Source organism: Lissotriton vulgaris, chromosome 1_1 (assembly GCF_964263255.1).
Source record: "Lissotriton vulgaris chromosome 1_1, aLisVul1.2, whole genome shotgun sequence".
NCBI classification, from domain to species: Eukaryota; Metazoa; Chordata; class Amphibia; order Caudata; family Salamandridae; genus Lissotriton; species Lissotriton vulgaris.
In genome coordinates this window covers 1,089,948,301-1,089,966,899 of record NC_141685.1, presented here as the reverse complement: position 1 = coordinate 1,089,966,899, position 18,599 = coordinate 1,089,948,301, and the positions used below count along the sequence as shown (strand labels likewise).

General features: G+C 47.7%; 1 protein-coding gene across 1 annotated transcript in view; it reads right to left on the bottom strand.

Moving 5' to 3' along the window:
- The window catches only part of LOC147748647 (uncharacterized), a 138,873-nt gene extending 128,844 nt beyond the window's left edge, over positions 1–10,029 (bottom strand). Inside the window, exon 1 of the mRNA XM_086936471.1 lies at positions 9,951–10,029. Within this exon, the coding sequence (XP_086792597.1) occupies positions 9,951–9,967 (17 nt within the window). The 5' untranslated portion in view covers positions 9,968–10,029. The remainder of the gene's footprint in view (positions 1–9,950) is intronic.
- Positions 10,030–18,599: the final 8,570 nt, after the last annotated feature.

Here is an 18,599-nt window from a genome sequence, read left to right as displayed (position 1 = left end):
CAAACCATATGCGAAGAAAGTGCAATGCAAACTTAAAGGAGAATGGGACTTGGACCAGAAAACTCATAGGAGATGGTAACACAAGGAACTACCCAATGTAAGTACCCAGGAACCCCAAGGGGCTGTGTGCAGAGTAGAAACACAGCTGCATGCCTGATGGACGCCAATGGAGAAGTTGCGGTGTCAGTTTTACAGAAGAAGGACCCTTCCCAGAGGACCCGAAAAAACACTTTAGTAGTAATCCCACCCATGGATGCCCCAGGAACCAGGTTAACTTCACCAGGGAAGCCAGGTGCATAGGGGTGAATTGACGTCGGAACCTACCATAGATGACAAAGGAAGACTTCAAAGAAGATGCCTCTGAAGAAGCATGTGAAGGTGTCCAGTGGAATCCAAGAATGGATTCTTGAAGAAAAGAACCTGCAAGCAGAGGGGATAGAGTCTATCCCACTCTGAAGTGACCAGGAGGCACAGAAGCACATTCCCCACCGATGTTGGGAGGTTCAAAAGTGAAGACGGTGACCGTGCTGCTGCAGCTGCGAGGACCAGGAGATGCTGAGGCAGACCAGGAGGCATGCACGAGCTGTCCCATATTGGGTGTCGGTGTTCAGGTGGTCGGTGTCTAGCAGGAGGACCAACAAGCCTTGGTAGCCGCAAATGGCATGGAAAGCAAACAGATACAAACATTGGGACCAGTAAGATCCAAGAGACTCACCAAGTGCAGGAGAGACAGAGCAGGACCTGAGCAAGCAGGGGAGCCCACTGAAGCAAAGGAAGACCCTCAAGAGGACCCACATGCCGAAGGCACAGGAGTCACAAGAGGACTTCAGGCAGCTCACAAAAGATGGAGGCCCACAGTGCAGAGGATGCAGTGAGGATGCTGATATTTGAGGGATGAGGTTCTGAAGGGTCTTGTAGCCCAATTATCCCTGGAGTGCAGAGCTAACAAGCCTTGGCAACAGCAATTCATCGCAGTGCACATGAGTGGTCCCAGCGGCTTCGATGAGATATACTGTCCTCAAAATTGCAAAGATGACAGTTCAGGCCTCTAGGGGCTGTAGAATCAGAACCTGTGTTGCTGGGCCACGTGAAGTCCATTGGATGACAGGAGCAGCAGACCGGTCAGCTTTGTTGCAGTGCCTTCAGATGCAGGGGAGTGGCAAGGGAGATTACTTCGGATGTCCTTGATGCCCACAGGCCTTCTGGAGAACTTTAGTGATGCACAAACACAGACGACGCAGAAGACTTGAAGAACAGAGGGACCAGGAACAACAGGAACCTTCCTTGATGCAGTCTCGGGTCCAGTCAAAGTTCGGTGAAGTCCAAGTGCCCAAACGATAGAAGAGTGTCTTCGTTTCAAACGCGAGTCTTGTTCCAAGAAGAATCTGAGGACCTCCCCAGGGGGAGTCCTTAAGTACCCTAGGGAAAGGGTTGCAACGACTTTGGGGTCCCTCCCAGAGGCGGGGCTGGACAGAGGGGAGAATACTCCCCTTTTCTTTGTCAATTTTCGTGACAAAGTGGAAACCAGGGGTTCCTGAACTGTCTCAAGCAGAAGTATGCAAGACAGGCACACATTTGGGCCTTCAAAGTAGTCTGGTGCCACTGACAAGCGCCCCCAGTACAGCCCAATATAATAAGTCCTGTCTGGGAGGTGGTCACACCTCCCTGTGACAGGAAACCTATTGTTCTACCTTCCCTTGCTTAAGTTGAGCTCAGTAGCAGGAGGGCAGAATCGTGTCTGTGGTCTGCAACACTAGGTTGCTGGCAGACCCTGAAAGGCTGTTACTTGGAGTACAAGGGGGTCATCTAAGGAGCCCCCAGTACTTGGGATAATTCTTCTAGCACCAGAGTCAGTGTTGAGGTATGATTCCAACATGTTTGATACAAAACATGACCAGGTCCAGTGCAGCCATTATTTAGTTAGACATCTCATTATAACTGATGTCCACTATATACCTTAAAATGGCTGACCGCTCTTACAAAGCCTGGAGAATCAACTCTAGGGCCTGTAGGGGTGTCCTGCTCATGTAGGGGCACCCTCGCATTTGTAACCAAGCATCCTGCCTACCATAGGAGTGACATAGCTTTTAAGTGCAGTGACCTCAGATATAAGGAACTTAAATCTGTTGTAAGAGGTGCAAGCACCATCTCACACAGGCTGTAATGGCAGGCCTGTAGTCAAGTTTAAGTGGACTCCCACTGGTGGCAAAAAACATGCTGCATACCTTTGTGGCATATACTAGCAACGTATAATGTTACACCAGTAGCCAATTATGGATGTACCAAAGTACTTACCAGAGCCAATTTAGGGCATAGAGCACAGTTGCTGGCGTACTGATTAGTAGGATCCCAGCAGACTACAGTCAAAACACACTGACCCCAGGAAAAAAGTGGGGGTAATCATGAAAGCAGATCCTACTTTCCTACACCCCCGTCCCAAATGTAAAGATGAGGCTAACCATGCCCATTCGAGGCTTCTTTGTCTTAGTTGAAATATCTGGAAAGTCCATCTTTGTTGGCATGGTTACTCCCAAGTCTATGTTCCACTGAAAAGTCCATCCCCTGTAGGGAAAAGGACTACCTCAGAAGTTTGAGTTTTTCACCCTTCATCTGTTTAAGCCATAAGAGGGGCTTATGGTCTGTCTGAACAATGAAGTGAGTGCCAAACAGGTATGGCCTCAACTTCTTCAAGGTCCTGACCACAGCTAAGGTCTCTTTCTCAGAAGCTGATCAATGCTTCTCCCTGGGGGTCATCTTTCTACTTATAAAATCTACTGGTTGACCCTGGCCCTCTGCATTAAACAGTGACAATACTGCACCTATCCCTATCCCTATCTCAGAGGCATCAGTATGGACAATGAATGGTTTGAAGATGTCTAGACTTTGCAGAATTGGAGCACAGCACAATGCTTGCTTCAGGTTATGAAATTCCTTCTGACAGCTAAATGCTAGATATGCTGCACTATAAGCTTCCAGACCTGTTAAGACTTTATTCACCAGCCTCTGAAATGTGTTAGGTGCATTTTTGAAACCAAAAGTCATCCCCATAAATTAATAAGGTCCATTGGGGGTTGAAAATGCTGTTTTAGGTTTGTCATCCTCATTAAGTCTGATTTGAAAATAAACAGCAGTCAGGTCAAATGTACTGAGCTATTTGGCAGGGGCCAAAGTATCAATCAGTTCATTTGCCCTTGGAATTGGATGGGCATTAGCCCTAGTGACTGCATTGAGGCCTCTATAGTCACCACAAAAACTCATCTCTTTCTTACCATGCTAGCTGTGAGATTTGGGTACAAGGACTACAAGACTAGCCAAGGGCTATCTGAAGCCTCAATGACTCCCAACTCAGGCATCTTTTGGACCTCTGTCCTGATGCAGTCTCTGACAAGGTCAGGCTGTCTGTACATTTTACTCTTCACAGGCATGCTGTCACCTACATGGGTACACCAGGTGGTTTGACTGGCTGTCAGAGAAAAGAGACCAGAAAACTGAGAACCTGTCTACAATTAGCTTGCTGTTGATCAGTGATGCTGTCTGCCAAGGCTACTCCTTCAAATGATCCGTCGTCAGGGTCCTGAGAGAGGAGATTAGGGAGAAGATCACTTCCTCCTGTCTCTCATCAGTGGCCATGAGCAAGCTCATGTCAGCCCTGTTAACAAAATATTTCGAGCGAATCACATGAAGTACCCTGTGGGGACTTCTTGGAGTACCTAGGTCAACTTGGAGCCACTCCACTTGTCCTAGAGAGGACAACACCCACACTTTCTGTCCTGGCCAATAAACAGTAAGGACAGCCTTTTGGTCATGTCAAGCTTTCTGAAGCTCCTGGCTGGCCTCAAGGTTTTTGCTGGCCGCCTTCATATGCCCAGCCATGTGAGAACGCAGGCCCAGAACATAGTCTGCTTTGTTCTGTTTAGGAGGCTTGAGAGGTTGCTCCCATCCTTCTTTGACCATACATAATGGACCCCTAACTGTATGTCCAAACAGAAGTTCAAATGGGTTGTAGCCCACCCCTTCGGAGGAACCTCTATGTAGGGAAAGAGAAGGCAAGGTAGTAAGACATTCCATTTCCCATCAGCTTTTCTAGGAGTCCCATGACCATTCCTTTGAGGGTCTTGTTGAACCTTGCAACAACCCCATTGGCCTGTGGATTGTAGGGTGTGGCAAACATAGTTCACACCACACTCTTTCAACATAGCAGTGATGTAGCTAGACATGAAGTTAGTACTTCTGTCTGACAAGACCTCCTTAGGGAAGCCAACTCTGAAAAAGATTCCCAGGAGAGCCCTGGCCACTGCAGGAGCTGTAGTGGTCCTAAGGGGACTAGCCTCTGGATATCTAGTGGCATGGTCTACCACCACTAAGATAAAACTATGTCCAGATGCTGTTGCAGGGTTTAAGGGACCTGCAACATATATCCCTACCCTCTCAAAGGGATCCCTAACCACTGGCAGAAGGATTAAGGGGGCCTTTGTAGTGCCCCTGACTTACCACTGGCTTGGCAGGTGACACAGGACTGACAAAACCTCCTGGTGTCCTCAGACATGTGGGGCCAATGAAAGTAAGGGACAAGCCTGTACCAAGTCTTGCTTTGCCCAAGATGTTCTGCAGGGGGAATGTTGTGTGCCAGGGTCAATAAGAAACCCTGAACTTCATAGGTATGACCAACCTCCTGGTTGCACCAGGCTTGGGGTCTCTACTTACAGAAAACAGGAGCCCTTCTTCCTGATAAGTCATGTGTGACCATTCTGAAATGTCCTGCTTCCTCAGCAGCAGCTTGATGTCTGAATTGTTCAAGAGAGGGGCAGGCCTTCTGCTCCAGACTGGTCTTCCCTCGAAGGACCCCTGGCCCCAGTGTCTCTGCCTTGTCATGCCCAAGCTCCTCTAGTACAGATCCTTCACAAATACTGAGATCATCTCCCTGAGGAGGCTGATTCTCATTGTAGGTCTGAGAGGAGGACACATCTGTATCCTTCTTGCTCATTCTCTTGGGAGCTGGTTGATCTGTTTCTTCAGGATCCAGGGCTCCTTCAGTGCCTAACTTCTTGGCCTCAGCCCTAGAGACAGCAAAGACACTGGCTGAAATTCCCATCATTTCTACATGAGTCCTGAACTCCACTTCAGACCAGTCTGATGTTTCCAAATGATTGCCCAGTAGACAGTCCACAGGTAAGTTGGGGGATGCCACAACTCTCTTTGGGTCAGTTACCCCTCCCCAGCTGTGAAAGACATCTGCCATGGAATCATCTGTCCTGGTATTGTTAGCATTGGTCACTTGGTAAATCTGTCTAAGTAGAATCTGCTTGGTAAACACTGGCCCCTGTATGCCACAGCTTCCTGACCATTGATGAGAGGCTGTTGTCTGTATTTGCCCAAGTTAGTGGGACTTAGAATAAGGGTCGGGAGCTCAGTGCCACCATCACAGACTAAAACAGCCTGAGTGGGTGTCCTGACTAGTCCAGAACCCACTTTAGTACACAAGGTTAACCCAGCTAAACTCTTGGGGGCCCTACTACAACCATTGCTATTGGCACTAGGAGGTTTAGGAGTAGTAGTAGCAGTATTGGTGCTAGACTTAGAGCAATTGGCATCCTTTGTCCTTTTACGTTTTTCCTTACACAAATAGCACCAAGGTTCTTGTTAGAGTAGGAAACGGAATGGGACCTACCCCCAGAGAAAGATTTTTGAGGACCTTCAGAAGACTCTTTTCTTTAGATTTCTCCCCACCTTTCTCTTGGGCCTTAGAGTAATCTTCATTTGGTCTAATTACTTTGTGAATGGAAGCATACTTGCAAACTGTGACTACATGCCTGCCTTTATCAATGTTTCACTACAAAACGATGCAATTGTATTCATTTAACGGAGTGTACGGTTCCAGACAATGGTCGATTTGTATCTGGACGCTGGATAGTTCAAAAGGTTGTCCCTGTCCCCCCCAGAAATTAAGTGTCTCCTACGCCCCTGCATTAAAGCATCCGTTCTGCTTGGCCTGCATTTTAAAGAAAGGCAGGGATTGCCCTGCGGGCAAGGCCAGGGCAGCGAAGGACTGTTCCCGCCTGCAAGGGGATGTCTGAGGGGAATATATGATTATACCACGATTTCAGTTACCACGCATGGCTTTACCACGCGAATTTTACCTCGCAAGTGGCTTTACCACGCTGGTATTTACAACGTAGCATTTTACTACGAGTAGAAACGTCTTACCTGAACGTCTTTCTCCACGAGCCCTTACTTCCATCCTCCTTTGAAACAAGCGTCAAAACACGTATACCAAAATAAAAAAAGGACTGCTTTTTTGACGTACACGGCACGTCTTTGGGGGAGGCTCTTTCCTCTTTCTTTTAAATTTATGTTTGTTTTTTTGTTAATGTAACCTGCTTGTTATTTTTGGGGGGGGAGACCCCCCCCCCCCCCCCAGCCCCCCTCCGAGCCCCCCCCTCCCTCTGCCCCCCCATGCCCACGCAGATCGACTTGAAGGAATACCACGTCTCCCCCCTAGCCCGTGGTAAAGACGTCGTGGAAGGTACCCTTCGTGGAAGGCACCCTGCGTGGTAAGTGTCACTTGGTAAACGTGAGTAGTGGTAATGCCTTCGTGGTAAATGATGTTTCCCGTCTGAGGGTCCATAGCACCCCTTTACCCCCTCCAAGGGGTGTCCTTGCCAGGTTCCCTCACAGCCGCGGCCCGTGCAGATACGAGGGGTGGGCGTGATTTCGAAGGAAAATTAAATAATTAATTTCCCCTTGTCATCGTCTGTCGAAAACACCCCCCCCCCCCCCCCCCGCCCTTCGGCCTAGGGCTCTTACCTGCATGGGCGCAGCTGATCCCTGTGTGGTGCACACGCAGTGCGCATCCTGCCGGCCTCTCTACCTCTGTGCCTGCGTCTGTAATATGGTGGCGGTGCAAAGGATTCCCTCATTTGAATAGATCCACGCCGCCACGGAAATGAGGTACTGCTGGTGCACGGTTAGCGCGGTCTCTTTTACAGAATCAGCTGTGCTGGCATCTCTGGCCCCTTCGGTGATCGCAAACTCCCAGTGCGGCTCTTGCCCTCCCAGGCCACTTTTGATAGTATAGGCCAGGTCCCTTTCTTGGAAGTTTGTGTCAAAAAATGATGTTCTGACGAACATTGTGTCAATGTTTTCTTGAAGAGGACGGTCCCCATCGCCCCAGATGAAGTTCAGGGTAGCTTTACATACCATGAAAGGACTGGAGTACTTAACAAGTCTACCCTCTGAACCCATAGCTGGATTAAATACACTATTGCTGCCATGTTTTTCAAACATGTTCTTCAAGGCCACCCTCCCTCCTAGTCCCCCAGACTGCTATTCCTCCATCTTTCTGTCCCTTCGCCCTACCACCAGTTGCTCCTCGCCACACCTACCTCCTCCACCCCCTTGCCTCAAAGACTCCTTCCTCGTCCTCCACTTTCCACCACGCGCTCCCATTGACACTGCCTACCTTCTATCCACCCCACTAGAACCCACCTACCGCCGCCACACCCTGCCCTCCAAGACTGCACTCCTCTCCAAGACTGCACTCCCCTCCATGTCCCCTCCTCATCTTCCTCTTTTTCACCCTCCCCTCGTCATGACACTGCTCTCCCTTCCACCGACCACCACCCCAGGTCAGCCTTCACCACCGCTCAGAGGGGGCAGGAAACATCGGTTTCCTGACCTGGAGGAACCTCTCCTGTCCAGGGCCCCTCTTTTAAAACAACAACAGAGGCTGCTGCCTGTCTGGGCTCAGAAGGATGCTTTCCTCCCTGCCAGGAATTTTAGCAGTTTTACGGTGCTTAATTTGTGAAACAATAGGTGCTGGGGCCCTTGTCAGGAGGCCACTGTGGCTTGCATCTCCCATCCCCCTGCCAGTGCCAGCAAAACTACTCCAAGAGTGACAGTCACTTCCAGGCCCCCACAGCTGTAAGAATGGGTTTGGAGGCAGGTATTGGTCATTTTTAAGGTATTTTGAATTAACAAACAACTCTTGTGCTCCTCTCTAAATCATACAAACAGCGCCACCATGTAGCAGACTACCATAAGAGCCAGTGTTGACAATTGAGTGGGATGCTGAGCACCGGCTCAAATTAAGCACTTCTGGTTGGGAATTTCTGAGAGTGGAGAGGAGACGTTGTTATCAGAGGGTCATGTACAAACATCTGCAGCAGCTTAGGTAGCTTGTGTAAACTGCCAGAGAAAGCTGTGGGCCAATAACGCTGTGTAACTGTGCCTTTACTTGGGGTGATTTAATGCCTATAGTACTCAATCTTCCCATGTTTATCCCGGTTACCTTCCAGATAACTCGCCTTGCATGTGCCTGGCCTTGCCCCGCCCCTAAGGCCAGTCAAAAGTACAGGCCTGTCTTTCCACTGACCTTGCCTCCGCCTTACCAGATAATCTGGCCGTCATCCATTCCTATGGACTACTAGGGGTTCAGTCCTGACATGTGACTGACCTTGCCCCAGCCCTATGGACAGCCAGAAGCACAGGCCTGACTTTCCACTGACCTTGCCTCCGCCTTACCAGATAATCTGTCCGTCATCCATTCCTATGGACTACTAGGGGTTCAGTCCTGACATGTGACTGACCTTGCCCCAGCCCTATGGACAGCTAGAAGCACAGGCCTGACTTTCCACTGACCTTGCCTCCGCCTTACCAGATAATCTGTCCGTCATCCATTCCTATGGACTACTAGGGGTTCAGTCCTGACATGTGACTGACCTTGCCCCAGCCCTATGGACAGCTAGAAGCACAGGCTTGACTTTCCACTGACCTTGCCTCAAGCCTACCAGATAATCTGGCCGTCATCCATTCCTATGGACTAGGGGAAGGTCAGTGACTTTTCATTGACCTTGCCTCAAGCCTACCAGATAATCTGGCCTTCATCCATTCCTATGGACTACTAGGAGTTCAGTCCTGACATGTGACTGACCTTGCCCCAGCCCTATGGACAGCCAGAAGCACAGGCCTGACTTTCAATGACCTTGCCTCTGCCTTACAAGATAATCTGGCCTTACCTTACTGACCTTCACCCATTCCGATGGACCACCAGGGGTTCAGTCCTGACATGTGAATGGCTTTTCCTCTGCCCCAGCCATAGGCGTACCCAAGGCACGTCTGACACGTGACTAATCTCAAAAGTCTTTACTTGGCCAGTTCCTGGAATAAAAGTTTGCATGAAAACATTGATACATTTCTGTACATATAAACACTAAAATATAAAATTCAATGCGCAAGCAAAGCAGCCATTCAAACGCAAATATTGTACTAGAGAGGAAGGGGTTTACGCAGGGGAGCAAGGAAGATTGTTATCCAGTGAACTATAGTCTCTACAACAAAAAGCCTCCCATCAATGAACTGCAGTGATGTCCATTTGTAACCTCATAGATATACACACAAGGCTTAAGTGAAGGAAAAAAAATACATATATAACGAACTAGCAGTGGGTAATGACAAAAACAAAAATTGTGGCACAGGCATGTAACGCAAGAAGAGTTTGCATTACTTGCAAGTGGAAATGTATACACGTGCCTGTCACGTGACTAGCTTGAACTCACAAGACGGTCAAGCTGGAGCATCTAAGTAGGCATGGACACAACGGACGCACCTGGTTCGCCGCCCTGCCACGTTGGGTAGGTCGTTATGTGCCTGTTTATCTTCATAGCGCCAAGCCGGCAGCCTGGGCCCTGTCTGCCACTGACGCAGTGCAACTTGAGAGCCAGTGGCGGCAGTGGCCCTTCCTTGTGACTGACTCTGACCCAACGCTTCTGGCCTTTCCAGAGCAATAGTCTGCCCGTTCCCTGATTACCGCCCAGCTAGTGACTGACTCCATTCAAGCCCAGCCTGCTCCTCGGAGGCTCCGACCTGCCAAGGAAACACCGCCCGACATACCCGAACCGCCACTCACCCCCGGTGTGCCCCGGTGCCAGTGGGGCACACTGTGCCCGCCTCACCTGGGGAGAGGACTCATTCCGTGGCTCCTGGGGGGCTCCCGACCGTCCAGGAGGTGCTTTGGCGACAGGGGCCGCGCCAGGGACTGCAGCAGGGGCCAGGGGCAGCCCAGGACACTTACCGGGGCAGGAAGAGGTGCCAAAGGGGGAGGAGCTTCCTGCCTTTGTTTGTCCTAGGAAATGCAGGGGTCGTTCCTGCCCTGGAAGTGCTGAGCCAGGGCTTCAGGGACCAACGTCGGACTGTGTCTGTCCTGGTGCGAAAGGGGGGTAAAGAGATGCAGCGCGGAGACATTCTAGGTGATTGGGCATTAGTGTAGCGTCGCGATCGCCAAGTGCCTGGCCTCTTGGCGCTTTAGAAAGATATCAACGGCTTGGATTTATTCAGAGGAGGTTATCCCCTAGAGTACTTATTTGCAGTCTACCGTGTACATTGACGACATTGACTGGCTGCAAAATGATTTAGACTGACAGCAAAATATATGTTTGTCACTGGCAGCCGAGACATATTCCCAGACAGCAAGGAGATATACCCTGCAAGAGACATATGTTTCACTTGTTTCCACTGAAACACGTGCACTGCCGACTAGAGAGGGGCCTCTCTCTGGGTTTAGAGACATGTACACTGAGAGCGAGAGAAAGAGGCCTCTCACGCCCTGTGGAAACGTAGGCCTCATTCAGAGTTTGGTAGAGAGCGAGCACTGACGTCATCGGAGGGCTGTCATAACCTTCCCGTGCCCTCCTTTGCATGCACTGGTGAGGGAAAAACTTAAAGTGAATTACACATGGAAGTAAATGTATGGTTTACAATGCACATTTTCATTTATAAACCACATGCAGGAATCTAATAGGTTTATGGTCCTGTTTTGTTTTAATTTAGGCCATGAAGCTGCCTCCCGACTCTTTGAGCACTATAACAATAAACTAGCGCTCATTCCAAATGACAAGAACATGAACGTATTTTATTGATGTGAATCACATACATATGTACGGCTGCTGAGGAGTTTACCTTATGACTGAGTCTGAGTGACATTTTAAAATAAGTGTTGCACTTGTTTGGCCTGTTTAAATGTTTATTTTATTTTTTTAAACAAAGGTTCTGCCTTGGACGTTCTTATCTTTGGGTGCTAAAGTTCTGAAAAATGGGCGATGGCTTCAGAGGGCAGCCTTGTATGTTTCTTGACACTTCACGACAATCTGCTTTAGAAATGCCGATCACTGTTCCCCATAGCAAACAAGATGATGGACGGATTGTGACACCTTTCAGACACTCACCCCCAGTCACAGATCTGGGTTGAATCCATCATCGTTCTTTAGCTCACTTCGCCACCTCAGTTCAGACATGGCCATATGCAAATCAGTCTGATCCTGTTCCTCATGGGAACAGTCCAGCCTGGACTGGAAACAGGGATCCTAGAAATGGGCCAGTGCTCTCCATGCTTCTGGAGTCAAGCTATCCTGGATGATTAGGAGTTATGTCCTGAAACCAGTCCCAGGATGCTGGTTTCTGGTCCAGGAAAGGCCTGGCCTGGCAGTTCGGGCTGGACTGTTCCCATGGGGAACAGTGCCAAGACTAATTTGCATATGGCTGGGTTCAAACTGGAATGGCATGGGGAGCAACAAAACGATGGATTTAGGACCAGATCTCTGTACTGGGGTGAATGTTTGACATTAATCTGCATTCTGTCCATCAATTGTTGTTTTTTTCTTTGTCACCCTGAGTGAGACAGGTATGTCCAGGCGTGGGACCCAGGCTCTCCATGCCACTGGAGTTAAGCTATCTTGGCTGATGAGGGGTGATTCCCTGAAACCGGTCCCAGGAGACTGTTTGTTTCCAGTCCAGGGAGGACCTGGCCTATCAGTTCGGGCTGGACGGTTCCTATCGGGCGCAGGGTCAAGACTGATTTGCATATGGCTGGGTTTAAACTGGAATGGCATGGTGAGCAATAAAACAAGGGATTTAGGCCCAGATCTCTGTACTGGGGGGGAATGTTTAATATTGATCAGCATTCTGTCCATCACTGTTCTTTTTGCATTGATCACTCTCTCCCACCATGCCTTTTTGAAAATAGAACTGGGCAATCCATGAGCCTGGAACATGTATAGCCAGAAAGCAGTGGGAAAGATCCTGCCCAACCCTTGGACACTAGTCATAAAGTATTGTTGGTCTCGATTCCAACCACACGCACTTATCACCTGCACCTATAGTCGCCTCCTTTGTACCCTTGACTCACTGCTGCTGCTTTCAAAGCAGGATTACCTGCCAGAAATCAAACATTCTCCGGCCCCTGGCGACGGTGGCCTGCTGCCGTGTATGGACGGATTGCACATTTTTGCCAGGGCTGATTTTGGTTGCTTGACTTACCAAGATTAGCAAGGGTGAGCAGTGAAGGCTGACTCCAAGGAGGAACCTCAGTAAACTACATTTTCGATAAAAGCATTTTTTAATGTTGTGGCTAGACAATTGGACCAGTTAAGAAAAACACAAAAAGCTCAAAGTCCTAGCTCCCCCTTGGACTCAGATATGACACTAGCCATGCACTAGAAATTCAATTGTAAATAACATAGAGCCCTATGACCAATGTTATCTAATGGAAAAGGTTCAAGTGTCCTACTTGTCCTTCCACTGTCATAACAGGACACCTCACCAAGGTTTGAGTGAAAAGGACATGTTCTGAGTCCCTCTGTGACAGGAAAGGGGAGCACATGTGCTTCCCTGAGGTGAGGGATGGTCCAAAGGGGGTCAAGGATGTTGTTGGGTAACCACTCCCGCATTACTGGAATGCTGTCTGAATGTCCTCCACCCTCTGGTCGTGTGGTGTCTTCTTGGGTTGGTTCTGATCATCGGGGCTCCTGGATGGTTCACTTCTCAGAGGCATCCACAGCCTGTCAGGCCTAACTCTTTGCCTTCCTGGTCCGAGGCAGCTGCTCTTCACACTCCAGGTAGAATAGCTTCCTTTTCTTTTAGGGCTGCACGCAGCGGCGAGGGTTCTCTGCAGGTCTATGCCTGGCATTGGTGAACAGCCACCCTCAAGGCCCTACTTCTGGCAGATGTTTCTCTGGGGCACTTCGGAGTTTTCTTTCGAAGTTAGTTTGACCACCTGTCAGCTAATTACACGGGCCTTCCATAAATTCAGCCTAATGTCCATCGTCCATTTTTGATCTAACAATGGACAGCATTTGTCCGTAATTTGCGGACTGTTCCACTTCCACCTGTGTGCATTTATGTTTATGTTTTTGAGATTTTTATTGCGCACAAATACCCGAGGGTGTCTCGGCGCATATCGGACTGCTGAGGCGGAGAGCTAACCGAAGTATCATTGGTTAAATAACCAAGTTTTCAGGAGTTTACGAAAAATGATAAGGGTAGGGCTAGTCTTGATGTACAACCTGGGGGTTGCCACTAAGAAGCGTCTGTCACCCCAGCCGGTGGTTCTGGTACATGGGACGGGAAGGAGGTGGGTGCAAGCTGAACGAAGCGATCTTTGAGGAGAATAGATTCGGAAAGCGTCCTTAAGGAACCTAGGTCCTGAATCATGGATGGCCTTATAGGCGATGCATAATGCCTTAAATTTTATTCGGCTTTTGACTCTGAGCCAATGCAGGTGACGAATAGCCACCTGAATAGCAATTTCTCCAGGCATGAAGGATTTGCAAATAAGGGCAATACCTATATAAAAACTGACAAAACTCCCTCTAACATTTCGGTTTCCATGGTCCTGCTTCCAGCTGAGCTGTCCCAGTTCATTTGCGAAAGTTTCCAATCCTTTTGGCTAGGTTTCTCACTGTGTTATTGCACAATTGCTTAACTAGCAATTTCTGGAAAAATGATTTTCCTCACTCCGGGACAAAGCACGAAGATATTTTTGGAATGTACAACTGATTAACAAGTACATGGTGTCCTGCCTTCCCTTAAGTACGTTCATTTTTTTGGGAAGGCATCTGGAGTCAGACTGATTGAACATGAGATTGATTTATTAATTTAGCACAGTGCCAGTTTAGCTAGGGATTGATTTTAAGTGCACTGTCTTTTGGTGTTAAGTGAGCTCGAGAAGAAGATATCACATTTGCACAGTGTGTAACCCGATACCCGCTTCCAAGTTTGCTCATAACTATGATGTTAATCAAACCACTTTACTTCACTCTCATTTACCTTGTATGTTACATTTGAGGGCACTTTGAAATAATTTATTTCAGGATGTGTACTATAAAAAACGTAATTGTATGTGGTTTAATAGACTATCCTTGGCAAAAACCACTCCCACTGGGACACATCTTGGTGGCCCTCTGAACCTGGGATCCCACCCACACCTGCGGACCATGTTAAGAACCTCAGGATTATCCTGGACCCCAACCTCTCCATGAGTAGACAGATAAATGCAGTCTCCTCATCATGCTTCCACACCCTGCAAATGCTACACAAGATTTTCAAGTGGCTCCCCCTGAATAAGAGACGAAGGGTCACCCAGGCTCTTATCACAAGTAGACTTGATTACGGAAACACCTTCAACATCAGAATCCCAGCCCAGGTCCTCTGCCAACTTCAAACCACCCAGAATGCGGCTGCTAGACTCCTCCACCCTGTAGAATAATCACATCTCTTCACACCTCAACCATCTCCACTGGCTCCCAGTCCAGAAAAGATGTAAGTTCAAACTACACACCCAAGCCTACAAAGCACACCACAATACTCGTCGAGCTTGCCTCAACCACCGCCTCAACTTCTACCAACCCACCAGACACCTTTTGATCTGCGTCCCAGGCAAGAGCACACCTCCCTCAGATCAAGAAGACCATAAGTGGAGGACGCTCCTTCTCATATCTCGCAGCCAAGACCTGGAACGACCTCCCGAAACACCTCAGAACCTCTCCCTCCCTCATGGAATTCCGAAGGAACCTCAAGACATGTCTCTCCCAGACGAAACAGGCATGATCTCCTTCTCCCCCCTCAGGCCTGCCCTATTTAGCCCCTGGATACCCGCACGGGTAATTAGCTGCGCTCTACAAATTCACGTAACATAACATATGGGCATATTTGAACTGCACAAACTACCAGGCGGGTGGGAGGAAGTTAAAGTTAGTTGTCTTGTTAGTGCTTAGCTGAATGGGCAACAGATATCAATCCTCAGTCTTCAAAATGCATACGAGGGTGCATCAAAACCTGTCTTTACCATATATCTGAAATATTTGTAGCCCATTCACTGTCGATATGGTTATGTTTGAGTTCAACTGGTTTGAATTCATTTTTGCCACGGGCGATGTAAAGCGTTGAATGGTAAGAAATGCAAAAACCCAATAAAGCTTGTTTATAAACAAATGTGGTTTAATAGACTATAATGTTGTTCTAGTCATAACAATATGGGGCATATATAAGTGTCTTGTGACAACGTGGTTCACTTACTACGTAGTTGCGTGGAGGGAATGCTTCTAAGTTAACGTTTAGAAACGTTAACGTTTAATAAATATTAAAGTAGGGATGTAATCTAACATACAAAACACTTCCTGGCAAAGAAACACACCAGCTTGATTTTAAAGTGCTTATTATTTTTTACACAACATTAATTAATTGTGTAACTTACTTCCCAGTTATTTTGATGCTTGAATTGTGCTTTTGTTTCACGAGGCCAAGTGATATCCCTGGTTTGAGACTGGCTCTGCTGTGCCTTTAAATTTGTTGGCTTGTCCTCTTCTACTCTGTGTCTGCTTGAGGCAGGCTGCAAGTTAATGTGAAAAGTGAGGCAGTCGAGGACGTTGATTAAAGTGCATCTCAATAAAATGAGGATGTACGACTAATTGGCAGTGTGTGTGGGTCTGTGATGAGGTTCAACCAGCAACGATGAGTTGGAAAGTTGGGAATATAAACGTCTATCACTTCTGTTTCCGGCGGTGAAGATTTACTTATTTTTGTGTAATTACTTCACATTCCCAGTTGGGACTGTAAAGTTGACATTTTGTCTAGAATTTTTGACTATAAATGTGACCCTTTGTAGAGAATATTTACAGTCGCTGTCAAAAATGTGACTCTTTGCCAGGTGGTGACCCTATTTGAAGTCCATACTAGGTACCACTGCTGGAGAGATGTTACCAGTATTTATATTTCTTTGTGGGCACAGGGAAAAGCCAGGGCCAACCAGAATGAAAGCTACAATAAAAATGCCTGTCAGGCTACAGTGCTTCTTTCTGGATTTTTGGGGAGCAGTGGATGAAATTAATATCTTATGCGGATGATACGCAACTGATTTTTACCTTTTCTAATAACACCGTGGGAGATCAAACCAAATTTCAAGAGGACATTCTGGCCATTTCCAGCTGGCTAACAGAGAACTGCCTTCAGCTAAATTCATCTAAGACTGAAGTCCTCCTTATGGGTACTGATACTCAAAAGTGGGATGAGCGGTGGTGGCCCCCTACATTGGGCCCCCCTCCCACGCCCAAGAGGGAAGTTAAAAATCTGGGCGTGATTCTAGATGACGCACTCACCCTAGATTCCCACGCAAAAAGAGTCGCGGGTACTTGTTATGGTCGCCTGCGCTCTCTGAAACCTATCCTCGGCTTCTTTGAACCTTCCATTCGTCAGACCATTGTCCAAGCTATGGTCTTATCCCATCTAGACTATTGTAATGTTCTTATGCTTGGGTCCAATCTGACAGTCGTTAATAGACTACAAAGAGCCCAGAACGCTGCAGCCCGTACTTTGTTCGGTCTGCCGAAACGCTGCCAAACTTCTCAGGTCTTACGTAGACTCCATTGGCTGCCCGTTAAACAGCGCATTCAATTTAAAGCCTTGTGTGTTATTCACAGAATGTTGCATTGTTTAGGTCCCCAAATCTTGCAAGGAATTTGTTCCTTTTATGTCCCGCCACGTGCCCTCCGCTCTGCGGATCTTTCCCTTGCCTGTACCATCAAGATCCGGAAGTGCAGAGCTGGAGGCCGATCTTTTAAGTTCCTGGCTCCAAAACTCTGGAACTCTATCCCTCTGGATGTGCGCTCCATCACTAATCACCTTCATTTTCGAAAACATGCTAAAACTTGGCTGTTTTCTTCTATCTAGGGCTCCTTTTGAGCAGGTACTTTATCATATCCCTTTGGGTGTTATGTAATTGGGCTTGTCTGCAAGCGCTGGGACGCCTCGTTGCTGGGGTAGCCATGCGCTATATAAGCGTTTTATAACATAACATAAAGTGCTAGTTTGTGTACAGTGATCACTGAAAATATGCTCTAGTTGCTTGCGTTTATTGTTATAGTGTGGGTGCAGGGTCCCCACCAATTGTGGCACCCCAAAAATGTGCCTCAACAGAACTCCCATGGACTGATGAATTGTGGAAGGTGTTAAACCTCTATTTCATGAGGTGATTTGTCCCCGAGGTAAGTGTCTTCCCAACACATCAAAAATATCAGAAATATAGCCAAAAGATCAAACTCTGTAATTGAGTTATAGATCAGCGGAATAAAGTCAATGGTTTTATTACAAAATTCAAAAGATGTGGTACGTTATAATCTCCATAAAGGCTCTCCGCTAAATAGAGGATTACATAGAAGTGCAAAATCAAAAATATTTAAAGGCCCAAGTGGGCAGCAAAATCAAAAAAGAAACTGACAGCATCCCTAGTAGAATTGGAAAGTCTTCTGCCCCCAAAATCAGGGGTTTATATACAGTATTTTCACATATTAAAAACTAAAACTGCAGTATCTCTGTGGTGTGAGCAAATGTCTCATTTCATTAGCAAATCAGAACAGAGTTTTTATTATAGCCTTATAGCCTGCCGTAGAGGGCTATACCGGCTATTAAAGGCCCTCTCTAGCGTTAAAGGGCCGAGCCAAAGGCGAGGGCCTTTAACAAGGGAGAGGGAATTTAACACCATCGCTGCTTATGGTTTTCCCCTCCTGTGCTGGGTCCCGAGTTATTCCATTGTTCATGACGAGCTCAGCTCGTCATGAGCACAGCTCAACCGTGCCTCATGACTAGCTGAGCTCGTCATGAGCATCGAAGGGGTTAATAGCGGTATCGCCCAGCTACGAAGGGCTATAAGGCTATTAGAACATTCTGCCACTAGAGGGTAGAATGTTCTAACAAAAAAGAACAAAGCCTTTTGGGAGCGTGAGGGGATTGAAATCCCCTCAGGCTCCTTGAAGCCTTTGTTCACATCCAGGGCTGTGAACAAAGAAACATTGGAATGTTGGAGCTCCAGGCTTATACCTGCCATTATAAGCCCAGAGCACTTCATTGTTATCAGTGGAGCTCCCAACATTCCAATGTTCTAATATAGCCTTATAGCCCGCCGTAGCGGGCTATACCGGCTATTAAAGGCCCGCTGAATCGTTAAAGGGTCGAGCCGAAGGCGAGGGACTTTAACGAGACAGCGGGACTTTAATAGCCGGTATAGCCCTGCTACGAAGGGATATAAGGCTATTAGAACATTCTGCCACTAGAGGGCAGAATGTTCTAACAAATTAAACAAAGGGTTCTCAAGCTCAAGGGGATATAAATCCCCTCGAGCTTCGGGAAGCCTTTGTAGAACATTGGAATGTTGCTCTGCGGGCCTTTACCGGCCCGTGGAAGCAGGGAGCATTCCATTGTCTGCAATGAAGCTCCCAACATTCCAATGCTCTAATAACCGTTAAATTGCCTTACCATCTAAGCACTATCCCACAACA